Genomic DNA, 27,573 nt, shown 5'->3' on the forward strand with positions numbered 1-27,573 from the left:
TTCATAGTTAGGGGACCAGACGAGCATTTCTATGGCTGCAGGCATGAATCCAGGATGGTATGTTGCCTCCCTGGTGCCAGAGTTAAAGATGTCGGAGTAGCTGCAGGACATTCCTTTGAATAGCCAGAGCTCGTGGTCCACATTGGGACCAATAACATGGTAGGAAAAGAGATGAGCTCCTGAAAGCAGATTTTAGGGAGTTAGGAAGTGAATAACAGTGCAACACACAGCTTGAGAAATGGAGTAGGAGGGAGAGCTTTACATTTCTGAGGTATTGGGACCAGTTCTGGGCAGGTGAGACCTGTACAAGAAGGATTGGTACTGCTGGGGAGGGTTTAAACATGAATGGCTGGGGGATGAGAACCTGAGAGGAAATTCAGAGTGGACAGGAGAAAAACTGGCAAGTGGGAAGTGATGATGAAATCAAGGTAAATAGAATACTTGGAGAGTTTGGAACAATTAGAGTAGGCAATAGTAAGTCATTAGATGGGGTCAGAGTAAGAGGGAAAGTAAAGTGTAAATCAGGATTAACATACATGAATGTGAACGCACAGAGTGTTGTTAAGACTGGTGAAGTACAAGAACAGGCTGACAGATGGAATTATAACAGAGACCTGGATCAAAGAAGGGCAGGACTGGGTGTTAAATATTTCTGAGTACAAGGTGTTTAGGAGAGACAGGAAAGGAAGAAAAGGGGAGGGGTTGGCAGTATTGATTAAAGATGGCATTATAGCACTGGAGAGAGATGGGTCAAGGATGGAATCTCTCTGGCTAGAGGTAAGAAATGAAAAAGGTGCAATGACATAGATTGGTGTAATATATAGACCACCAACTAGCAGAAGGAATGTAGAGAAACAAATTTGCAAAGAAATTAGAGAGATGCAAGAATTATAGAGTAATTATAATGGGGGATTTCAATTATCCAAATATAGATTGGATAGGAATAGTACAAAGGGGCAAGAGTTTCTGGAATCTGTTCAAAATAATTTTTTGCAGGTACTGTTCATTCTGGGGAATGAGCTGGTCCAAGTGGATGAAATATCATTGGGAGAGCATTTAGGGGACAGTGACCATTGTCATCATAGGGTTTGGGTTGGCCATCAGAAAGGACAAGGAACAATCCAGAGCAGGGATAACTAACAAGGGGAAAGCCAATTTCGATGGTATGAGAATTCGTGAGTGGAGTGGGTTCGAATCCAATGTTGGCAGAGAAGACAGTAGCTGAACAATGGGCTACCTTCAAAGAAAAAGTATTCCTGGCAACATCAAGGTATACTCCCTTGAAAGGGAAAGGCAGGACAAATAAATCCAAAGTGCTGTGGATGCTAGAGATAGAGATAAAGATAAAAAGGAAGAAGTGCACATATGACAGATGTCAGGTCAAAAATACAATGGAGAATCAGGCTGAATATAGAAGGACCAGGAGGGAAGTGAAGAAACTAATGACAAAATCAAGGAGAGAGCATCAAAAGAGGCCAGCAGCAAACATAAAAGAGAATCCCAAGGTCTCCTATAAGCACGTAACTAATAAAAGGCTGGTGGAAGAAAGATTAGGGCCGATTAGGGACAAAAGAGGGGACTTGCATGTGGAGGCTGGAGAAATAGTGGAGGTATTAAATGAACACTTTGCATCTGTCTTTACAAAGGAAGAACTTGCTACCCAGGCCAAGGTGAGAGAGGAAGTAACTGATACACTGGAAGAACTTACAATCGAGAGGAAGGAGGTATTGGAAAGGCTATCTTTACTTAAAATAGATAAGGTACTAGGGCCGGATGAGATGCATCCATGGGTACTGGGGGAAGTGAGAGTGGAAATTGCAGAAGCACTACTGATAATCTTCCAGTCTTTCTTAGATACAGTGGAGGTGCCAGAAGACTGGAGAACTGAGAATGTTACATCCTTGTTTAAAAAGGATAAAGATGGCAACTACAGGCCAGTTAGTTTGACCTCAGTGGTAGGAAAACCTCTGAAAACTATAGTACAGGATAAAATCAATAATCACTTGGACAAGTGCAAGATAATTAAGGAAAGCCAGCATGGATTCATCAAGAGAAAATCATATTTAACTAACTTGCTGGAGTTTTCTGAGGAGGAATAGAGAAGGTTGATAAAAGAAGCACTGTTGATATGCTGTATATGGATTTTCAAAAGGTATTTGGTACAGTGCCACAAAAGACTTGTGAACAAAATTCTAGGTCATGGAATAAAAGGGAAAGTCGGCAATTGGATAAGAAATTGGCTGAGTGACAGGAAACAGAGTAGTGATAAATAGTTGTTTTTCAGATTGGAGGAAAGTTTGTAGTGGAGTTCCTCAGGGGTCAGTGTTGGGACTCTTGCCCTTCCTGATATATATTAATGACCTAGGCTGTGGTGTGCAGGGCATGATTTCAAATTTTGCAAATGATACGAAGATTGGAAATGTTGTCAACTGTGATGGGGTTAGTCTTGAACTTCAAAAGGACATAGACTTGTTGGTGGATTGGGCAGACAAGTGGCAGATGAAGTTCAATGCAGAGAAGTGTGAAGTGATTTGTTTTGACAGAAAAGATATGGTGAAACAGTATAAAATAAAGGGAGAGACTCTAAAGGGGGTGCAGGAACAAGGGACCTCGGTGTTTACTTCCATAGGTCATTCAAGATGGCAGGGCATGTTGAGAGAGCAGTTGATAAAGCATATAGTATATTAAGCTTTATTAATAGGGGCATTGAGTACAGGAGTAAGAAGATCATGTTGAACTTGTATAAGACATTAGTTAGGTCTCATCTGGAGTACTGCATCCAGTTCTGGGCACCATTTTTGAGGAAGGATGTGAAGACATAGGGGAAGAGTACAGAGGAGATTCACAAAAATGATTCCTGGGATGAAGAACTGTAGCTATGAGGATAGATTGGAGAGGTTGGGACTCTTCCTTGGAGAAAAGGCTGAGAGGAGACTGATAGAGGTTTTCAAGATCCTGAAGGGGTATGGACAGGGTAAATAGTGTGAAACTTCACATTCAAGAGAGCATCTAGGACTAGAGGGCGCAGATTCAAAATAATTGGCAAGAGGAGTAAGTGTGATGTGAGGAAAACATTTTTCCACTCAGAGGGGGTTGGAGTCTGGAACAAACTTCCTGAGAGGCTGGTGGAGGCAGGTTTGATCGAGGTATTCAAAAGGGAGTTGGATTGCTATCTGAAAAGAAAGAAAGAACGGGCAAAGTTACAGGGATAAGGCAGGGGAGTGGGGTTAGGTAGAATGCTCTCTCAGAGCCAGTGCAGACTCCATGGGTCAAATGGGCACTGTAAAGTATTCCTGCACTGTAAAGATTCTGTGATCTGTGACATTTCCCCCAGTAAAGCACATATGTAAATTTAACACGTGCCTGAAAAAAACAGATGTTGCATCTGAGCTGTATGTATCACTTTAAGAATAGGGCTTCTAGTATATATAGAACATCCATTCACAATGGCAATACATATATAAGCAATACAAACAAAAAGAAAGATGTACAATGAAAGCAGTAGCTTCCAGCTACTGTCTAATATTGCTTTTATAAAATCAAATTGTAAAATGAGGAATGATGGAATAATGTTGAATAGTAGTGATTATTAAGGCACTTCTTGTTTATCATGATTTCATTCAAATTTCTTAGCTTTTATTTGGCAGATCTGTTCATTTTATTGATAAAATCTGCCACATCAAAAAAAGAAGCTGAATAAACAATTTCCCTTAGCTAATCTGCACTTTTTACATGTCCTCAATCATATCCCATTTCCTTCATATTAGGAATAACAAAAGTTTGAATTTTTCTCTATTCACCATTGAATCATTTAAGTTATTTTATGTTGTATTCTTAAAGTACAATTGACTTGAAAGTGTAACTGAGTTTAATGCATCATCTTGGGTAATTTTTATGAAAGAAATTATGTTCAGAGGAAGTTTAAGGTGTAACGCTTGTGATTCAATTTATTGCCAGTCTTTCAAGTCTCAGGGTAGGCTTGGGACAAACTTAAGTGGAAACTCAAAATCTTGGGTAGGTGGCATCAAGCTTGTGTTATAAATGCCTGTGGATTTTAGAATGAAAGGCTGAGAAGTAAAGAGTTGCATAGTTATGGTTAATAGTTGTCACAACAACACCTTTCATTTATGCAGCACTTTTAACCAGGACAAAAAAAATCCCAAGATGCTTCTGTTACATTCAACAGTTTGTTCAAACTGCTCTTTTGGGAAAAATGTTTCATGCTATCAATGATTTATTAAATGAGACTCATGATTTGTTCCCTTTCTATAGTTCTTAATGCAAGAAGCATGCAATGATACCTAAGGTAACTGTAAATCAGATCTTTGCGTATGTAATGTAGAGAAAATGCAACAAGAGCAATTTCTTATCCAAAAGATATTGGATAACTTTTGCAAAGCTCAGGCTTTTGGTGTGAAATCCGTGGATGGAGCACGGATCAAAGAATTTGATGTTTATGTAAACGCAGCAATTCAGTGAACTCCCAGTTTTTCGGTGATTGAAATGCCTCACCACAGATGGGATGTGCTGGCATCCACATCCTGTTCTTGGGTCTGTGCTCAAATCAGCTTATGCTTCATGTTGAAAGTACAACCTCTCAAACTTCATCCTGACCACACGTGTATTTTATGATTTTACCCTCACCTCATTTAAAGACGGTAAGCCCTACAACTGAAAAATAATGGCCTGGAATTTGCTGCAATGCTAATATTGATACCAAATGCCACAAGTTAGACTCTTGTGCTCCCAGATCCTCCAGTATTGAATCCACGCCAAAATTTGCTGGATAGCTGATTAAAATATGCTGCAATGACCATACCAGTGAATCAGAAGTGGGGCAGCCAATAATCCTGTATTGTATCCTGCTGATGTGTCATCTGTAAATAATCCTGATTGCCATTGAGTCTCCATAAGCCTTGAGTTATTAATATATCATGGTTGTAAAGATGTTTACAAGTGGCAGATTGTAATATTTATTGAACTCGCAAGTGCTTAAATTATTAAGAGGATTCTTTGAGGTCTGTCTAATTCTTTAAGATGAAACCCACTTATCCTCCAACTACTGCCACTCCATCGTGCCAAGGTGGTGCAGTCCAAAGCCGGGCCCCCTTGGCCTAAACCTATTTGAGATTGCCCTCCAAAACCATCTTCACTCTTCTTCATTGAAAGTCAGTAGCATTCTACCAGCCATGCTTGAGCCACTGGGGTGGCATTGTGCAGATGCAAGAACAGGCAAAGGCACATGGAAGGCAGGCACAAAGTCAACACACAAGGGTGATTGATTAATTGATATTTGTATGCAATATGGAATTATTTGATTTATAATTTAAGTTTGGAATGTTTATTTTCTGGTGGCTTTTATTGTTGCATTGTGGGCAAGTGGATAATATGATGGCTAATGACAGAAGCAAGATAAAATAAGGAATTGGGGCTGCGGTTACTGATATCATCGTCGAATGAGTTCTTCTGCGATCACCAAACCAGACTGCCTCTTCCTCCTCTCCTGCTCCTGGCCCTGCTCTAAGCTGCTCAACCTCAGCTGGTGGCAAGGGGCTGTGCAGGGTTGCTCCAGAGCTGTCTAGGCAGTGTTAACATTGTTTCAGCAGTAGTCAGCTCTATCACATTTTGTGTGGCAGCATGGCTTTCATTCGAAGCATGCTGCATATGTGTGTGTGTGGTTTTCTCACTGAATCGTTAGCCATGTGGTCAACAGATGGGCATTGTTATGCAGTAGCCTCCCTTTGGTTTTCAAAGATGACTCAAATGCAGCTGGTACAGTGACTGAATGCTTCATGACAGCTGCTGGAATACGGGGCGTTGAGCTGCAAGATTCCCTGTGTTTGGTTACACACCCACTGCACGTTGAGATAGTGAATTCTCTTTTGGTTGTGATGCACCTCAGAATTGATATGCGGCATCCACCATGTGATGTCTGCAGTCAATGGCCTTATGCACCATGGGAAAGCCTGCAATTCTACCAAAGCCCCTTGCTTGCTTCACCTACTTCTCTCTAGAAAGAGGGAATGAAATGTTGTTAGCTCTCAAAGAGCAGAGAGCCACAGTGATCTCCCTTACATAACAGGAGACTGCAAACTTCAAGATGTTGCCAATATCTCCATCTCCAGCCTGGAAATAGCCAAATTAGCTTGACAACCACTGGCAATCTGGTCCTTGCCAAGCTCTGAGGCTGCTACTGTGGTGACCACAGGTGGCAGATTTCAGTGAGCACCTCCTTGGTGAAGTACAGACATCTGACCCACAATTCCTTGTGGAGGTGGAGGCAGGGGGATTGCTTCTTGAAGGCTGTGAGTGGATGTGGCCTCCTGTTGAGAGCATCTCCCCCTCTTTCTCCTCAACCTCCTCCCTCTTTATATAGCTTGCCTTCCTCTGCATTGCCTTTGCTCATTCTCCCTACCATGCCGCAGGACAAGGGGGGAGTGGAAGCTACAGCACCCAGGTCAGGGAGCCAGTGGTCAGAGCAGAACGCTTGAAGTTAGAGCCAAGCCCATCAGCATTTGCCATGCCACATTGTTCCCTGTAAATAAAGAGAGGGTACGGATCCAAATTATGCACCAGCAATGCAATAACCTCAGTATTTGTCCTGCCAGCAGCTAGCATCATCCTCCCCCATCAGGCGTGTGTTTGATTCATGTCGAAGCTCATCACATTTAAGAGTATCCAAGCCAAACGGTTGAGAAATTCATAATTAAGAGTTTCTGTTCGCTCAGTATCTTACAAACACACTCTTGTAAGTATGCAAACGATTCAATTTAAATCCAGACAACAAGATTAGTGGTTTTGGGTGGCCAAGGCTCTCAGCCCCAACCCCCCAGCCCAGCCCACCCCCCACCCCACCCTCTACCTCTACCCCTGCCACTCTAAGTGCTTTCAGTAAAAACTGGAGTGTGTCCACCATACATCATACCATAACAGGAAACGTTTTCCAACTAGAAATACCCCGTGCGTTTGACTTTTGAAGTTATTTGCAGCCGTTTAGAAAGAAACTCTGCTTTCTCGACAGGCCCATTCCATCCCCCTAGACCCCATTAGTGAGCTTAGCTGGTTAGCCAGTCATTAAAAATACATTGGAGTACTGAGGATCTGTGTGGCTCAAGTATCAGATAGCCAAGCCTGCCACAGAAGTTGGCTCAATTCCAACCTTCTATACTTTCGGATGACAGGCAAGACAAATGAGTGGTTTGGGACTGCCACATTCCAGCTAAAGCAATCTTCCTGCCAAGTCAAATAACATTAGATACAGCAAATCGCACTTACCTATCAAAACAACATGGAGGGAAAAATTGCTGTCCCTGGTGTGCTCTACTTAATAACTAACAGTGAGCATGTCCTCCTGTCTGTCAGTTTTGTGCCTGAGAATAGAACTATGTGTAACTGTTAAAATTAACAAAATGCCTCCTTATGGTTGACTATATTTTTTGGGAGATTGTCTAGCAATAATTTTGGATAATAGACAAGGGGGCAGAAATTACATAGCACCAGCCTGCTAACACAAATTGGGCCAATCCCTACACTAATCAAAATTGGACCTCACTTGAACTAGATCTGCGAGCAGCAAATGCCTGACACTCGTCCCCAGTAGCTCTTCAGCAAAGCAGACATCAGTTCACACGGTGATAGTGGAAGAGCCACTGGAGCAGGGGCAATGCAGTCTCCAATCAGGTAAGGACCCCTGATTAGGCAGCACTCGGATCTGGGTACCCTGAATGCAGCAGATCTGGTGCCGGCTGTGTTCAGAACAGTTCAAATGCAGGAAAGCATCTTAAAAACTCCTATATGCATATGGAAACACCTGCTTCAGGCATAGGCACTGGGCATGTATATTAAAGCATTTACCAATATGGCAGGCAGCTCATTTTCAATATGAACACACTTGTCCACAGTGTTGAATGTTTAGGTGGCCATCTTATGCCAGTAAAATGGGAGCAGTGCAATAAACTTTCTAGGCCTGCCATGTCAGATGTGGCAGCGGCCAGAGTTTTTTTTATTCATTGATGGGATGTGGGCATCACTGGTAAGGCCAGCTTTTGTTGCCCATCTCTAATTGCTTTGAACTGAGTGGCTTGTTTGACCATTTCAGAAGCAGTTGAGAGTCAGCCACATTGCTCTGGGTCAGGAGATGCATGTTGGCCAGACCAGGTAAGGATGGCAGGTTTCCTTCTATAAAGGACTGTAATGAACCAGATGGGTTTATAAAACAATCAGTAGTTTCATGGTCATTGTTGCTGAGACTAGCTTTCAATTCCAGATTTTATGAATTGAATTTAAATTCTACCAGCTACCATGGTGGGATTTGAACCTATATGTCTCCAGAGCATTAGCCTGGGCTCCTGGATTAGTTCAGTGAGAATACCCCATCGCCACTGTCTCCCCTAAGAGTAATACACTCATTTTGCTTAGTCCTGGTCAGTGAGGTGGTCACTTCAGTCAGCTGTTTATCCAGCTCATTTTCATGTCAGACGTTGGGGTCATCATCACCAAAGTATGGGTATTGGAGTGAGTCTGGAGGGTATCTGAGAGATTTGCCCAACCCCCCTCCCACCACAGTGGGAATGGTAGCCATTATACTGTACACAGAGCTCTGATCTGCCAATATTTGAAGTTTGGCTCACTGGTTATAATAAACTGCACACTGAGTATAGCACACTGCATTAAAGATGCTAATATATTTTAAAAATCAGCTAAGAAAATTCTCCTTGAATAAATTTATTTGCAATTAAGTGTGACAGAGTTGAGTAACATGATAAGGTAGATATATGTGTGCATGTTTATTACATTACACTGAAGACAATGTTATTCCAGCAATTCTTCTTAAAAAAAAAAGAAAGCCTGGTCCCTGAAATTTACAAGTAATCTACTTACCTCTAATTGATCTCAGCTATAGGGCCAAACCTTGCTGGAAATTTTTAAAAAATCATTCATGGGATTTGGGTGTTGCTGGCTAGGCCAGCATTTATTGCCCATCCCTAATTGCCCTTGAGAAGGTGGTGGTGAGCTGCTTTTTTGAACCGTTGCAGTCCCTGTGGTGTAGGTATACCCACAATGCTGTTAGAGAGGGAGTTCCAGGATTTTGACCCAGTGACAGTGAAGGAATGGTGATATATTTCCAAGTCCGGATGGTGAATGACTTGGAGGGGATCTTCCAGGTGGTGGTGTTCCCTTGCTGCCCTTGTCCTTCTAGATGATAGTGGTCATGGGTTTGGAAGGTGCTGTCTAAGGAGCCTTGGTGTGTTCCTGCAGTGTATCTGGTAAATGGTATACATTGTTGCCACTGTGCATCGGTGGTGAAGGGAGTGAATGTTTGTGGGTGGGGTGCCAATCAAGTGGGCTGCTTTGTCCTGGATAGTGTTGAGCTTCTTGCGTGTTGTTGAAGATGCACTCATCCAGGCAAGTGGAGAGCATCCCATCACACTCCTGACCTGTGCCTTGTAGATTGTGGACAGGCTTTGGGGAGTCAGCAGGTGAGTTACTTGCTGTAGGATTCTGAGCTTCTGACCTATTCTTGTAGCCACAGTGTTTATATGGCTAATCCAATTCAGTTTCTGGTCAATGGTAACCCCTAGGTTGTTGATAGTGGGGGATTCAGTGATGATCATGCCATTGAATGTCAATAGACGATGCTTAAGCTCTCTCTTGTTGTAGATGATCATTGTCTGGCACTTGTATGGTGTGAATGTTACTTGCCACTTGACAGACCAAGCCTGGATATTGTCCAGGCCTTGCTGCATTTGGACATGGGCTCCTTTAGTATCTGAGGAGTTGTGAATGGTGCTGAACATTGTGCAGTCATCAGTTAACATCCCCACTTCTGACCTAATGATGAAAAGGTCATTGTTGAAGCAGCTGAAGACGATTGGGCTCGGACAATACTCTTGCAGTGATGTCCTGGAACTGAGTTGATTGACCTCCAACCACCTTCTTTTGTGCTAGGGATGACTCCAACCAGCAGAGAGTTTTCCCTGATTCCCATTGACTCCAGTTCTGCTAGGGTTCCTTGAAACTACATTCGGTCAAATGCTGTCCGTCAAGGGCAGTGACTCTCACCTCCCCTCAGGAGTTCAGCTCTTTTTTCCATGTTTGAACCAAGGCTGTAATGAGGTCAGGAGCTGAGTGACCCTAGCAGAACCCAAACTGGGCATCAGTGAGCAGGTTATTGCCAAGCAAGTGCCTCTTGATAGAAATGTTGAGGACCCCTTCTATCACTTTCCTGATGATCAAGAGTAGACTGATGGGACAGTAATTGACCGGGTTGGATTCGTCCTGCTTTTAGTGTACAGGGTGTACCTGGGGGCAATTTTCCACATTTGCCGAGTAGATGCCAGTGTTGTAGCTGTACTGGAATAGCTGGGCTAGGGGCGCAGCAAGTTCTGGAGCATAAGACTTCAGTACTATTGCTAGAGCACTGTCAGGGCCCATAGCTTTTGCAATATCCAGTGCCTTCAGTCATTTCTTGATATCGCATGGAGGGAATTAAATTTGCTGAAGACAGGAATCTATGATGCTGGGGACCACCAGAGGAGGCCGAGATAGATCATCCAATTGGCACTTCTGGCTGAGGATTGTTCCAAATGCTTCAGCCTTATCTTTTACACTGTATGTGCTGGGCACCCCTATCGTTAAGGATGGGGATATTTGTGGAGCCACCTCTTTCAGTTTAATTGTCCTCCACCATTCACAACTGGATGTGTCAGGACTGCAGAGTTTAGATCTGATCCATTGGTTGTTGAATCACGTAGCTCTACCTATCGCTTGCTGCTTATGTTGTTTGGCATGCAAGTAGTCCTGTGTTGTAGCTTCATCAGGTTGCTGCACCTGGCATGCCCTCCTTCACTCTTTTTATTGAACCAGTGTTGACCCCCTAGCTTGGTGATAATGGTAGAGTGGGGGATATGCCAGGCCACGAGGTTACAGATTGTGGTTAAATACAATTCTGCTGCTGCTGATGATCCACAGTGCCCCATGGTTGCCCTGTCTCGAGGTGCTAGATCTGTTTAAAATTTATCCCATTTAGTGGGGTGACACACAACATGTGGAGGGGATCCTCAACGTGAAGATGGGACTTTGTCTCCACAAGAACTGTGCAGTGGTCACTCCTACCTATACTGCCATGGACAGATGCATCTTCAGCAGGCAGGTTGATGAGAATGAGGTCAAGTATGTTTTTCACTCTTGTTAGTTTCCTCACCACCTGCCACTGACCCAGACTAGCAGCTATGTCCTTTAGCTCATTCTGTTGTAAAGCTATTGAGCTATTCTTGGTGAGGGACATTGAAGAGTACCAGTCTGCGCCTTTGCCACCCTCAGTGCTTCCTCTAAATGTTCAACATGGAGGAGGTTTCCTTGCCCATGTTTGACTTGATGAGACTTCATGGGGTCCGGAGTCAATGTTGAGGACTCCCAAGGCAACTGCATACAACTGTGCTGACCTCTGCTGGGTCTGCCCTGCAGGTTAGCATACTCGGGGATGGTGATGATGGTGTCTGGGACATTACCTGGAAAGTATGATTCTGTGAGTGTGACTATGTCAGGCTGTTGCTTGACTAGTCTGTGAGACAGCTCTCCCAATTTTGGCACTAGCCCTCAGATGTTATTAAGGAGGATTTTGCAGGGTCGACAGAGCTAGGTTTGCTGTTGTTGTTACAGAGGGTATTTAAGAGTCAACCACATGTGGGTCTAGAGGACAGCAGATTGCCTCCCCTAAAGGTGGAAATTCCTAAAGGGCATTGGTGACCCCACGGGTTTCATGGTCATCATTAGACTTTTAATTGCAGGTTTTACTTTGAATTGCAGATTTTTATTGAACTTAAATTCCACCATTTGCTGTGGCGAGATTCGAACCCAGGTCCCCAGAGCATTACAAAAACAGAATTACCTGGAAAAACTCAGCAGGTCTGGCAGCATCGACGGAGAAGAAAAGAGTTGACGTTTCGAGTCCTCATGACCCTTCAACAGAACTGAGTGAATATTAGGAGAGGGGTGAAATATAAGCTGGTTTAAGGTGGGGGTGGGTGGGAGGGGGTGGTGGGTGGTGGGACAGAAGTGGGGTGGCGGGGGGGTGGTGTGGTTGTAGGGACAAGCCAGCAGTGATAGGACCTTCAACACCTCTTTGTTCCTTTGTCTGTGACATCTTTTGATTATTTGCTCCTATCACTGCTGGCTTGTCCCTACAACCACACCCCCCCACTTCTTTCCTCCTCCTCCTCTCCCCACCCCCACCTTAAAGCAGCATAATTATATTTCACCCCTCTCCTAATATTCACTCAGTTCTGTTGAAGGGTCATGAGGACTCGAAACATCAACTCTTTTCTTCTCCACCGATGCTGCCAGACCTGCTGAGTTTTTCCAGGTAATTCTGTTTTTGGTTTGGATTTCCAGCATCCGCAGTTTTTTGTTTTTATCCCCAGAGCATTACCCTGGGTCTCTGGATTACTCGTCCATTGACAATACCGCTACACCATTGCCTCCCCAACAAATAGAGTCATGTTAATGACACACTCCATTCCTAATACATAAGTCAACCAGAAAGTTCAGGGCATGATGAGTTGCACCATGAGTTGTGAATCTTAAGAACTTAAAGGTCGACTCACCCTGCTCCAGCATTTGCTTCAGACAAACAACACTTCGCAATCAACCTCCCTGTTATTTTTAAGAACTTGTTGAATTTGCACATTAAGTGCCTATTAAACTCACCACAGCAAGTTAAGGATGTTTAAAAATATGGCAATTGTTAATGCAATGTCAGTCAACCTGTCTAGCCCAGAAAGGGAACAATTCAACTGTCAAGTTCCATTCCTGCAAATAGTAAATTCTTCAAGGTTAAAAAATATTATTGTCCATCTGTCTTTTTTTGCGCCTTGCACTATTTTGAAGATGAGCAAGAGAATTAACCCATTGTCCTGCCAATATTTATCCCTCAACCAACATCGCAAACACAGATCATCTGGACATTATCACATTGCTATTTGTGGAAGCTTGCTGTGCACAAACTGTTTGCAACGTATTCCAACAATGCAGCAACACTTGGAATGTCCTAATGTCCTGAAAAGCACTACATAATTAGAAGTTGTTGTTCTTGCATCTATCTCAGTTTCCATTTGAGAAATTTCAGGCATGACAGCCATGGTGATGAAGCCATTGAATTCATCTTCATTGCTGTCTCCTGTTTGAAATAATTTCAACAGGATCTGCCTTAATTGTCCATTGTTTTCATTATGCATTGTTCAAAAATGGAGCACACGGCGATTTGGTTTTTAAAAACTTCGCCTTTTTTAACCTCCAGTTATTTTCTGGATACCTCATGTGAAACAACATACAAACTAGATTGTGTGAACTTCAATTCCTGGCCTGTGATGAGGTAGCTGGCATAGGGCTGCTAATGGAGCCAGAGCAGGGAAGGAAAATTTAACCAGGATCACTGCTCCTGTTTGCTTTCTAATACCTTCTGCTGATAAGTGTTGATATGTGGGTGATGATTGAGGACAGGATCAGATTGACTCATAAACTGGTCATGGCCCGCCAATACTCATTTTGGATAAATCTGTCCATCACCCTTGGGAGAGAATTGGAAAATTAAAAATTAAACTGCTCAAATCCTCAGTTAGAAGAGGCTGAATCAGGAGAGTGACCACTGTCTAATCTGTTATATATCTACCATGGTTTTCTCCTTCCTGTTGATGAGACAACCCCAGCAGGTTTTATCAAAGGTGCAAAATGGTGTGATGCGTCCTAAATATAGCTTTGAGTACCACTGGAATTTTACGAAAATGTGGAAATATCTGAGTCCTTTACCTTTCCCAGTCAACAGTTAGGAAGGATAAAGCAACATTTGTTAGATACAAGGGTAAATACATGGCTTCCATACTCTCATCCAGAGGTAGCGCTCTAAGAAAATAAAGGTTTAAGAATCGAAGCTGTAGTTTTTGTTGTAGTGTTTCTGGCCCATGCTCCCTTTGTCTGCAGCTCACTGCCAAGAGCAGGTGGGAAGCTGAATTTACCCATCACCCCTTGTGCATAGCTAAAGTATCTTTTAAAATAATACAGGAGATTTTGGTTGGAAAAAAAAATCTGGTTAATTAATAGTTAAGAATTTCTACATATTGATAAGTGACACCACATTTGATCTATTCGTTTAAACAAAAGTCATATTTCAGTTAAATCAAAAATCTGGTGCTTAGCATGATGTATTTTTTAATCTTTGTTATTATTTTGATAGTGTTTTTTAAGTACTGAAGGAAGATAACAATAAAATGCAAAATCTGATTTTTTTTTCTGCCAAGTGCCAAAATAGCTAATGAAAGTTAAATTGCTGTAAATTGTCATCTTACTGTATCAGAAGAATCATGGTTTTGGCTATTACTGTTTGTGACTTTCCAACTCTCAATGCTGGGTCAAAATTACAGTTTTGATAATTTTTTAAGATATTGACTTGTTTTAGCATGGAGCATAAATGTACTGCACCAAGCAATGTTCTGTTACTTAGAATTGTACGCACACATTTTTATTTCCAATGTCAGCTTTGAACTCCATGCTAGAAGGTGCAGTGTTCTTTCAATGGCTTTTCCACTTCTGTAAAATCCACTGTATTGCTGCCACTGCTCTCATTGAGTGCTTAGTGTGACCATTGCTTTGTTTGCACTGAATGTTCTGATGTTGTTCCTTTACAAGTTTTATTTTTATGACAAGTGTGTGCTTAATTTGATCAATTGACATACTATTATTATTATTATTACTATTATAATATGCTAGATGTGGACAGGTCCAAAAACCAGTCAGTAAATTTGACATGACAGAAATGCATTCAGGACTGTGATGTTGCATCGATGAGTTTATGCTATGGAATGATCAGACTGTTATGCTGGTGGCAGATGCTGTGTGCCAGGTAGACCAAATCCAAGGGAAACTTGGTTGCGCTATCATAACGGTTTTGCAATTTCTATTTATTATGAGTTGTGTGCACTGATTTCAGAAGTAATAAGCCCACTAAGACCTTTAGAGATTTTTTAAAATAAATTAAAATATTTATTAACAAAATGAAAGATTTCAAGCACACACATAAGGCTACAATTACTACAATAATAACTTCTAAAATTGCTAATTAACCTAACTCCCAGCTACACTCCCTTTAAGGCAATGGTCCAAAATAGATTTTAGATTTAAAACAAAATCAGCAAGTTAACACAATACCCTGGACAGCAGAAATCAGAATGGCTTTCCCCCAATTCAGCTTCGTTAGACAGCAGACATATGCACAAATGCTGGAGGCTTCATTAAGGCTATTTCACACACTCCTGTTAGATCTTGCATGGCCCTCGGACACATACCTTTCAGTCTCCTTTATATATGTTTCTCTCTTTTTAATATGTCAATTCTATTGTTCTGTATGTCTTTGAAACGGTATCTTCATCATGATAGAAAAGATGTGTTACATTTTGGGAAAAATAAACACATTCCTTAGCCTTGCTTACCTGGCTAATTGTAAACAAACCGAGATCACTTTGAAGTCCAAATATCCCCTCATTTATCTAAAAATGCAAATTCCCTTCACACCTTTCATGCTAAGCCAGCATCCATATTACTCATTAGCATGTCAAGCACCTAGCTTCTTTTGATGAGTTAAAGCTTGCAGTCTGCTTGACTACAAAATGCAATTAAATTACAACAGACCCAACTATACTTACCTCCATAAACCTACTTCACAATAAACAGAAAAATATTATGAAAAAAAAGATAGTTTCATGACAAGACACTGGTTCAGATTCCCTTCCCACCCTCCTCTGTATTCTGCATTGTAATCATATTGTTCTTGGAGATACCAATGGAAAGGAAGTGACTGTCTGCAGATCGAAGGAATTGGCTCGAAAACTCACGACCAAGTCATTCATCCACGTCATTGAGCAACTGACTGAGAGCTAATTGTTTATCAATGATGTGGCCAAGAAGGATTGAATTGGAAGGGGAAGGAGTTCATACCCAGCAAAGTGTACAGGATACTTAGTACTTTTGTGAGAAAGTTTATGAGACTGACGGAAGGGAGGGGCTGGGGTGGGGGGACCGGTGGGGAGATTAATGTATTATATTGGGTGCACATTTCTATTACATTCTTGTAACAAAATGATACGTAAGTAAATTGCATGTATGCAGTTTATATTCTTCCTTTCCAAGTGTAGACAAATTCAAGTTGCATTATCTTGAAAGTAAATTACCTATTTTTATGCAATTAAGTGTTATTTGACACTGAAATACGCTTCAATTTCAGGTTTCCTCAAGAACTTAACATGGGAAAAATAAGTGCTGAAGTTGTGTGGCAGCTATTTGCCCAGGACATGAAGTACGCTCTTGAAGGTAATTTATGTCAATCCTGACATTTTCTAAAAAACTGGAACATACCTAAATGACTGCATTGTAATACAACACGTGATTGGAAGCACTATGTTAGTGAAGTGAAAATATCTCATTGCACTCTTTAGATACATAGTCCATAGCAATTATCCAGTGACCTTAATAAAGATTTAATATTAAAGTCCAGATTGAATGATCGGCTAATTAAATCATTCTGTTTCCAATTATTGAGTGCCCTTTTTTACAAGAGGAGTCACTTTCTTTATTATTCCTGCATAATTTCATATGCTGATGTACTGACCAGTGAGAGCCAAGGGTTTCAGGCCACCCTTCTTAATAAGAATACCATTAATGATGGAAACAGACACTAATGGATATCTGGACTGATCAGTGAGCAGCAATTTAATAGAGTTTTAGATAATTATATGAGCTACAAGGATCTTACAGATTTGCACTAGCTACTTAGAGTGACTGCATAAATAGGAGCCTGAGCAATAAGATGTCAGGAGTGTTGTGTAATATAAAATATGTTGCAATTTAGTTGGTCCTCCATGCTCACTGGAAAAAAAAAGCTCTCTGTTCCTGTGGCTGTGTCCTTGTTTTTATCTCGCTTTAATTCTTCTCATGTTTCCTCTCTGTATTTCCGGTTCTGTTTTTCTCCCTCTGTCTCAGCATGTGATGTCTGTATTATTCTATTAATGTCTGATCAGTCCATAGGGCTGAGTATAAATTCCATTTTCCCAGTGGGAATGTGGTAGTCATGGCCCTAAAATAGCCATGCTGATCTGACTCTCAGCCATTTTTCCTTTGACCTTTTGCTGTGAAGCCCAGCTAACTCCTGAAACCACATAAGGAGATTCAATACTGCCTGTATATCAGCTCCCTATGATGTGTACATGGGAAAATTTTGAAGGAAAATTGGGCTGAGCAACATACTATGTACATTCTACCCAGTTATACTGGACAGTGAAGCAGAATAGGTACATACAGAATAATTTTTGAGAAGGAAGAGCTGGAATACTTAGGCTGCTGTCGCCTTGGGCATGATAGGTTCTACGCCCAGACCTACTTCACTGCCAACCACATGGTATGCACGTTGCCCAATGTTGTGCTGGTTTAAAGTCTCTAAATGGTACGGGCCTCCCTATGTCTCGTGGTTCCAGGAAGTCCAAAATAATGATATAACATAGAATAATATAATGCCTCCTATCAGGAGGGGCAGGTTTACAGCCTGGGTTAGGCTATGTTTGACTGCAAGTGCTACAGCCAGGAAGAAGCAAAAAGAGGTGGTGGTACATGGGAGGGATAAGGCAGATGGGAACATAGACTGTGATGGAGTGAGGACTGGGGAGTATTAAACTCTAAGGACACTCAGAAATTGTTGGTTGGAGATGGGGAAGATTTTGAAAGTCTGGGCTGTGCAAGCACTCTTACATTCAAGGGTCAGCCTAAAGCATGAAAGTTCTTATGGAGTACTGGAAATCCAGAGACTTGGACTAAGAAGCCAGAGAAAATGAGTTCCAATACCACCAGTAGTTTAAAAATTTGAATTCGACTGATGAAAGAAATCTGGTAGTTTAAAAAAAAACGAGTATCTCTTAAAGTAAATGATCACAAAACTGTCAAAATATTGGAGATGCACAACTAGTTCACTGATGTCATTTGGGAAAGGAAGCCTGCTGGGTTTACCTGATTTAGCCTATATGTGGCTCTTACCTGCTATCCCAGGTGGTCTAGCATAGCACTCTGCTGTATCAAGCCACATTTCAGGACAGTTAAGATGAACAATACACACTGACGCAAAAACAGAATTACCTGGAAAAACTCAGCAGGTCTGGCAGCATCGGCGGAGAAGAAAAGAGTTGACGTTTCGAGTCCTCATGACCCTTCAAGAGAACTAGGTGAATCCAAGGAAGGGGTGAAATATAAGCTGGTTTAAGGTGTGTGTGTGTTGGCGGGGGTGGGGGGGGGGAGAGAAGTGGAGGGGGGTGGTGTGGTTGTAGGGACAAGCAAGCAGTGATAGAAGCAGATCATCAAAAGATGAAACAGACAACAGAACAAAAGAACACATAGGTGTTGAAGTTGGTGATGTACATCTAAACGAATGTGCTAATTAAGAATGGATGGTAGGGCACTCAAGGTATAGCTCTAGTGGGGGTGGGGGAGCATAAAAGATTTAAAAATATTTAAAAATAATGGAAATAGGTGGGAAAAGAAAAATCTATATAATTTATTGCAAAAAACAAAAGGAAGGGGGAAGAAACAGAAAGGGGATGGGGATGGAGGAGGGAGTTCAAGACCTAAAGTTGTTGAATTCAATACTCAGTCCGGAAGGCTGTAAAGTGCCTAGTCGGAAGATGAGGTGTTGTTCCTCCAGTTTGCGTTGGGCTTCACTGGAACAATGCAGCAAGCCAAGGACAGACATGTGGGCAAGAGAGCAGGGTGGAGTGTTAAAATGGCAAGCGACAGGGAGGTTTGGGTCATTCTTGCAGACAGACCGCAGATGTTCTGCAAAGCGGTCGCCCAGTTTACGTTTGGTCTCTCCAGTGTAGAGGAGACCACATTGGGAGCAATAAATACAGGAGACTAAGTTGGGGGAAATGCAAGTGAAATGCTGCATCACTTGGAAGGAGTGTTTGGGTCCTTGGACGGTGAGGAGAGAGGAAGTGAAGGGGCAGGTGTTACCTCAATGAATTTCGGGCTCGGCACGACGCTGAACTCTTCTTCCGCCGTCTTCGTCTCCGGGCTCACTTCTTTGGGCAGGAGTCCTCTCCCTGTTCAACGGATCCTTTCACCCACCTCCAATATTCTCCCTCCACCTGGACCCCTCTCTCTGGATTCTTACCTTCTCTTGATCTTTTCATTGAGAACTGTCAGCGCGACATTAGTCGTCTCAATTTCTCTGCTCCCCTCACTCATTCTAATCTCTCTCTCTCTGAACTTACTGCACTCCATTCTCTCAGGTCCAACCCTGAGATTGTCATCAAACCCGCTGACAAGGGTGGTGCTGTTGTTGTCTGGCGCACTGACCTCTACCTCGCGGACGCTGAACGTCAACTCGCAGACACTTCCTCCTACCTCTCCCTGGACCATGACCCCACCACTGAACATCAAGCCATTGTTTCCAGGACTGTCACTGACCTCATCTCATCTCTTCTGGGGATCTTCCTCCCACAGCTTCCAACCTGATAGTCGCCCAACCTCGGACGGCCCGCTTCTACCTCCTACCCAAAATCCACAAACAGAACTGTCCCGATAGACCGATCGTGTCAGCTTGCTCCTGCCCCACAGAACTCATTTCTCGTTATCTTGACTCCCTTCTCTCTCCCCTTGTCCAGTCCCTTCAAACCTACATCCATGATTCCTCTGACACCTTACGTCACATCAACAATTTCCAGTTCCCTGGCCCCTACATCCATGATTCCTCTGACACCTTACGTCACATCAACAATTTCCAGTTCCCTGGCCCCAACTGCTTCCTCTTCACCATGGATGTCCAATCCCTCTACACCTCCATCCCCCACCAGGATGGTCTGAGGGCCCTTAACTTCTTCCATGAACAGTCCCCATCCACCACCACTATCCTCCATCTGGCTGAACTTGTTCTCACACTGAACAATTTCTCTTTCAACTCCTCTCACTTCCTCCAAATAAAAGGTGTGGCTATGGGTACCCGCATGGACCCCTGCTATGCCTGTCTCTTTATGGGGTATGTGGAACATTCCTTGTTCCAGTCCTACTCCAGCCCCCTTCCACAGCTCTTTCTCCAGTACATCGATGATTACTTCAGTGCTGCTTCGTGCTCTCGTCGGGACTTGGAAAAATGTATTAATTTTGCTTCCAATCTCCACCCCTCCATCATTTTCACGTGGTCCATCTCTGACACTTCCCTTCCTTGACCTCTCTGTCTCAATCTCTGGTGATAGACTATCTACCAATATCCATTACAAGCCTACCGACTCCCACAGTTACCTCGACTACAGCTCCTCACACCCCGCTTCCTGTAAGGACTTCATCCCATTCTCTCAGTTCCTTCGCCTCTCTTGCATCTGTTCCGATGATGCTACCTTCAAAAACAGTTCCTCTGACATGTTCTCCTTCTTCCTTAACCGAGGTTTTCCACCCACGGTCGTTGACAGGGCCCTCAACCGTGTCTGGCCCATCTCCCGCGCATCCGCCCTCACGCCTTCTCCTCCCTCCCAGAAACATGATAGGGTCCCCCTTGTCCTCACTTATTACCCCACCAGCCTCCGCATTCAAAGGATCATCCTCCGTCATTTCCGCCAACTCCAGCATGATGCCACCACCAAACACATGTTCGCTTCATCCCTCCGTCGGCATTCCGTAGGGATCGCTCCCTCCGGGACACCCTGGTCCACTCCTCCATCACCCCCTACTCCTCAACCTCCACCAAGGCACCACCCCATGCCCACGCAAAAGATGTAACACCTGCCCCTTCACTTCCTCTCTCCTCACCGTCCAAGGACCCAAACACTCCTTCCAAGTGAAGCAGCATTTCACTTGCATTTCCCCCAACTTAGTCTACTGTATTCGTTGCTCTCAATGTGGTCTCCTCTACATTGGAGAGACCAAACGTAAACTGGGCGACTGCTTTGCAGAACACCTGCGGTCTGTCCGTAAGAATGACCCAAACCTCCCTGTCGCTTACCATTTTAACACTCCACCCTGCTCTCTTGCCCACGTCTGTCCTTGGCTTGCTGCATTGTTCCAGTGAAGCCCAACGCAAACTGGAGGAACAACACCTCATCTTCCGGCACTTTACAGCCTTCCAGACTGAATATTGAATTCAACAACTTTAGGTCTTGAACTCTGTCCTCCATCCCCACCCCCTTTCTGTTTCTTCCCCCTTCCTTTTGTTTTTTGCAATAAATTATATAGATTTTTCTTTTCCCACCTATTTCCATTATTTTTAAATATTTTTAAATCTTTTATGCTCCCCCACCCCCACTAGAGCTATACCTTGAGTGCCCTACCATCCATTCTTAATTAGCACATTCGTTTAGATATATATCACCAACTTCAACACCTATGTGTTCTTTTGTTCTGTTGTCTGTTTCATCTTTTGATGATCTGCTTCTATCACTGCTTGCTTGTCCCTACAACCACACCACCCCCCTCCAATTCTCTCACCCCACCCAACACCCCCACCCCACGCACACACACACCTTAAACCAGCTTATATTTCACCCCTTCCTTGGATTCACCTAGTTCTGTTGAAGGGTCATGAAGACTCGAAAGGCGAACTCTTCTTCTCCGCCGATGCTGCCAGACCTGCTGAGTTTTTCCAGGTAATTCTGTTTTTGTTTTGGAATTCCAGCATCCGCAGTTTTTTGTTTTTAATACACACTGACCTTCACGCCCCATGAATTACTTTCTTGGAGGGGACTGGTGTTCTGAAGCACATCAAAAAATGGAAATGAGATCACTCGAGAGTGTCTGCATGGGCAATTCTCAGATGCTTGGGAATCCTGCTTTAAAAGAGGGAGTTGGACACTGAGGTTGGTGTGATGTGGATCAGTGGAGTGACTAAAATATGATCTGGGGGGCATTGCTGGGTCTGGCATGTGCCAGAAGTGTTGTGTGGTTGGTGGGATGATTACAGAATATTGAGGAAATCAAATGGCCCTGGGTGTGGCAGTGCTGAGGGGCAATGGGTAACAAGAGAGGATGGAATCTCGAGTCACTGAGGTGGGATATTGGACTGTAAGAAGAAAAATAGGAACTTAAGAAGTGTGAACTGCACTCATGCTGGGAGACACGAGGGAGTAAGAAAGAAGGCAGTGGTTTCTTTGGAGATGTGATACTGTGGAAACACGGCGCACACAAGACTTTTAATTACATAGATCGATGTACTGTGACATTCATGGGGAGGTTTATTCAATCTTTCATTTATTTTGCCAACAGCAAAGATGTGCAGATGTCTGTAACCAGTGCAGCCCATGTTATTTGTTATTTGATGTCACAAACAATGAAAGATTAGCAATTATGAAGAAATCACTGAATATTTGAAAAATAAGTTATGATTAATGAGCAGGAAATAATATGGCCAATATATTTAATAAACTGTTAAGAAGCAGGAGGACAATAACTCTGTTACAAATGTATATGGTATAGTTGAAACAATTACTTATATTTCCGTCCATATAGAATAATATATAATCTAAGATTTTGATGACAACAAACTGCTGGAGTGAGGTTTAATTAGCTCTGTGGTTATATATAAATCTCCCATAACTTTAGTGAAGTGAGGTCAGAGAGTGGGGTTGATGAGCATACAGAGATAATTCAATCTGCGTTTGTAATTCATTTATTCTACATATTTTTGTGTATCCTTTATATATTCTAAAGTAAAACTGCGTAAAACCCATCACTCTGCAATTGCACCTTCCTGCTGCCACTGACGACAGTACAGCACCCCCACTGGAGGAGGGTGTAATTGTGGCCTGACACATTTTATATGAACATTATAGATGTGGGCATTAGAATCTTTAATGCAGAGGTTGACAAAAACTCATGCATAAGATTTTATGTATCCATTTTTTTATCTGTATATTGAATGGGCCAAGTTTATGAATTTATCAAAATAAAGGATATTTGACGACTGGGAAAGGGAGTGCACAGTTTCTTTAGTCCCATTACTCCATAGGTCACACCATAAGTGTAAATGTTTAATTCACTGACCAAAATGGCCAATTGTTTACCTTTGCTACTGCTAGACCCAGAATGAAAGATACTTTAACCAGGCTTCTTTCAATAAACTCAAAATAATTGATTTATTATGAAATGAAACTTCTTTTTTAAAACAAGTTACAAAACTGGTTAACATACAATTTGTAATCTGGAAGTGTAGTGATTTATCCCTTTTAAAATCCCAACACACAGAAACACACTAAAAAGGACAAAAATAAGGTCTCTGCAGAGGTTGCCATAACGGAACACTTTACGAAAAGGGATCATGTTCAAAAAGGTCTTGATGTAGTTGATTTGCTGTTCCTGCATACAAAGACAGTAGCTGTCTGGAAGTCCTTTCCAAAGGATCTTTGGTGGAATACTGTCTTTGTTAACTCTCGCTTGTTACAGCTTTTCAGGCTTTCAAATACAGACGAGTTATTCTGAGATGAGAATTTTATGGCTGAAGATGAACACCCACTGTGGATTGCAGGCAATACAGGGAGAGAGAGAGAGGAGCAATCTTACTTCACAGTTTGGTCCCAGGACACACAGTTCAAAAGTCATGTTCAACCAGTACTTCTTCCAGGCCAGGTGTTTTTCAACCAATCAGCAGGAGTCCATAATCTGGCAAAAGCAGTTTTTTTTCTTATTTTAACTCGAGTAAACAAAATAACTCATCTCCCCAGGTGTCTTGCTGGTCATTTAGCTGAAATCATTTAGCTTAACTCAAGGAGAGTCTCCCAATAATTCAATGTCCTTCCAATTTTTTTTAAAAAAGCATTTGGTTCTTGTAGATATGGATTTCTAACACTATGCAAAAGAAAACCTCAACAGTGGGCCCTCCCATACCAGACTCAACATTTCATTTGTGTTCTTTGGAATTCTCTATCCCAGATAACTGTGGATGCTTTGAGACAGAGATCAATAGATTTTTGGACATTAAGCGAATCAAGGGATGTGGGGATAGTGCAGGAAGGTCTGGCTGAGGTAAAAGGTCAGCCATGATCTTATTGAATGGTAGAGCAGGCTAATGCCTACTCCTTTTTGTATGTATAAACTTACCTTTAAATGTTCAATTGTAGTTAAGCACACCCAAAGGTTATTTATTACACAAACACATTGAGGTAAGTTGAATGTTAATTGTTTATCTGTAGTTAAGCAGCTGTTTATTCATTCCTGGCACCTTCCCCAAAAATGAGAAGTCATTAAGAAATTTACTTTGCTTAAATATGACAACGTGCTGCTTGAAATGTATCAGTTTCATCTCAGTACCTATATATTGTTCACAGTTGTCTGCGATCAGGAGTATGGTTTCTGATGTTTACTACAGCTTCTAAGTAAATCACATCAATCTAAAAATATGACATACTTTTCCCATGCTGAAAGATATAGATCTCAGAGCTATAATATTTATCCACCAATTCACAGAAGTCATTTAAGATGCTAAAAAGTTTGTGCTTATCTCTCCAAAACATCTTATTCTCATTTAGATATATTACATAAAATATTTGTCTCTACTTCCCATGGCCCATTTATATTATTTGTCAAAGAAGCACTTCTTCAGTTATTTATATGATTATAAAATAGAGTTTTTCCCACTTAAATCCCATGCTGTAGTTATAGTTCTTGCTGAGGCTGTAATCCCACAGTCAAATCTCCGAGTAACCAGCGACTCATTGTATCCTATTCATCATAGGCACAATCTGGATGGCTGACTGAGGTCACTGTTCTAAAGACTGGCATCAAATACTTCATAAACATTCTCATCTGGTGCATCAACCCCCCATCTCCCCATCAACCATGCCCTCCTCCCACCACAGCAACACACAAGAAAGCATCAGCTCTAACACCATTAATGGTTTAAACTGCATAAAACTGATCAAAATTATCATTGAGTTTTTTTCCTCTCTATTTGCACCTTGCAGTTGTTACTTTCAAATTTTCTGCCTACTTCTCTCAAAACATTCTGGTATTGCAGTTTCACATGGCCAGAGTGAACACTTCCATAATGCATACTTCTTTCTCAGAAGCAGCAAATCTCCCCAGTTCTTTTTCTATTTGATTGTTCAGCGACATGGATGGTGCTGATGCATTCTGGTGAACAGCACCAGAGTGAAAACTGCAATTCCCCCATAATAATTAAGTCACAATTTTATGGGTAGGTTTAAGTGATGTTTTTCATAATTATGCAAGTTGTACTGCATTTGCTGCAGACAATAGGATAAAGTTTCCAATTGGATGCAATCAGCGACCCTGCTGCAAATTGTGCCCAAATTTGAGCCCGTTTTATGATGTGCTTTTTTGTCCCCAGAGGTTTTTCTCAAACTTCCTTTGCATAGCACCAAACGCAAAATATGCCATGAGCCAACTCAATTGGGCAGAGTTTTGAAATGAAATATTTTTTTTAAAAGTTTGCTTTACGAAATATTTGTATTTAACCGAAGTAACTTGGCAGTTTGATTAATAAGGCTGAAAATGGACTTGTCACAGGATATAAGGCTTTTAAAACACAGTGTCAATCCACCCACCTGTGAGTGACCAGATTTTAAATTACTGGGAATCACTATTCAAAAATGTACAGGATGAGTTTTCAAAATTATACTGGGGTACAGTAATTGGTTTGCCAGCAAATTTTTTTTAAAAAAACTTCAAAAGTTTTTAAAACATGCCTATTTAGTGCCCTTGCACCTAAAAGAACCATCCGTGTCACTAAACAACCAAGTAGAAAAAGAACAGGGGAGATTTGCTTCTTCTGTGTTTGATGCATTTGCTTGAAGACGTTAGAGGGGCTTCTAAAAACGAAGATAAAAATCAAAATTCTGCGGATGCTGGAAATCTGAAACAAAAACAGAAAATGCTGGAAGAACTCAGCAGGCCCAGCAGCGTCTACGGAGAGAGAAACCGAGTTAACAGCCGAGTGTTTCGGGATCCGCCGTGGGCGAGGCGAGGCAACGCCCCAGCCAGAAGTCCATTGGCTTGCGGTGGGACCGGAAGATTCAGTGGCGGGCAGGTGCAGAAAATCCCGTCCAACCTTTTGAGGCCGTATGACCCTTCAGCGGGTCTGAAGAAGGGTCATTCGGACTCGAAACGTTAACTCTTGTTTCTCTCTCCACAGATGCTGCTAGACCTGCTGAGTCTTTCCAGCATTTTCTGTTTTTTTTTCCCGATTTCCAGCAGCCGCAGAATTTTGATTTTTATCTTCGTTTTTAGAAGGTCTTCAAACAAATGCAATTAGCGGAAACCCCCCCAAAAGTGATTAATTCACCCTGGGGTCATGGCCGGTTTGTGGGTGGAACCAGCTGCTCGTGCACTGTTTTTAAAATCAACACAAAATGTCACAGAAACTTGATTCATGTTGGACAGAATTTGTGCTTAAAATTCCGTGATCCTTTATGTGGGATGGACTGATTAGGGCCAAATTGCATTAAAAAAAGCTCAACCAAGTGGAAGCTCAGCCCTATCTTAATGTTTCTTTTGTATACAGTTAATTGAGTGAATAAGGCAATTGTTCAAGTTGTAGTTTGCTGTAATGCAATGCATATTTTTGCGAAAGAGAGAACTTTATTTTTTGCAAAAGGTAGTACCTTTCATAACCTCAGGGCATCCCAAAGCACTTAACAGCCGATGAAGTGCTTTTAAAATGTAGGCAAGGCAGTAATGTAGGGAATGAAAATAGGTGCCTAATTTGTCAGTTGTTTCAGTGTACAACTTGATAAGTATTAAATTAAATACAGTGTGAGTCCTGCTTCCTCACCTTCACACAGACGCATGTAATGTCAATGTAATTCCTTTTGCTTGCGTTATCATGTAAACAGAGGCAATAATTCAACCTTCAGTGTTGTGCAAAGTGACAGCTTTATATTTTCTCTTTTGCCTTTAATCCTCTCCCCTCTTTTTCTCTATCTTTTTATCTTTGTTAAATAACCGACTTGGCTGTGACCGTAAATTTGTTTTCTATCACTTTCTCATTCTATAGCTAGAATGCACAAAAGGAGACTGTGGGCATTGTTATGTTGGTACCCAGTAATACAGAGCAAAGTTACCAACAACAGCTCCTGCCTCTGTTGTCTGTCTTGCTATTTGGCAATTAAGACAACCATTGTTGAGAAACCCAAGATTTAGAACTGGGAATATTGTTTGTTCACTATAATACCTGTCCTTTACTTTGGAATCGCCTGCATTCCAGATGCTAACCAGCATTCGTTCCCAGAACTAAACTTTTTTATTTTGTTAAGCACATAAATTCAACTTCCACATGTAAACAAAATATTCTTACAGCAAAAGTATATCAATATTTACTTACCCAGCCAAAGCAGCATTTTATTGTAGCAATGAACAATACGAGGTGAATTTTAAACTACCTGCCCACTGCCAGTTTTATAACTGCAGTTACGATTCAGCCGTCTGTTATAGAAACCGTGAATAAAGGGGCAATTGTTCCACAGGTTGGAGTCATACCTAACACAAGGGAAGATGGTTGTGATTGTTGAAGGCCAGTCATCTCAGTCCTGAGACATCGTTGCA

The 27,573-nt window shown here is 42.0% G+C and overlaps 1 protein-coding gene across 5 annotated transcripts in view; it reads left to right on the top strand.

The window, feature by feature from the left end:
- Window positions 1–27,573, top strand: part of LOC121269822 (protein unc-13 homolog C-like) — a 599,906-nt gene that overhangs the window by 403,436 nt on the left and 168,897 nt on the right. For all 5 annotated transcript variants that reach the window (XM_041174809.1, XM_041174810.1, XM_041174811.1 and 2 more), the window contains one exon: window positions 16,274–16,359. In XM_041174809.1, the coding sequence (XP_041030743.1) occupies window positions 16,274–16,359 (86 nt within the window). The remainder of the gene's footprint in view (window positions 1–16,273; window positions 16,360–27,573) is intronic.

Source organism: Carcharodon carcharias, chromosome 26 (assembly GCF_017639515.1).
Source record: "Carcharodon carcharias isolate sCarCar2 chromosome 26, sCarCar2.pri, whole genome shotgun sequence".
NCBI classification, from domain to species: Eukaryota; Metazoa; Chordata; class Chondrichthyes; order Lamniformes; family Lamnidae; genus Carcharodon; species Carcharodon carcharias.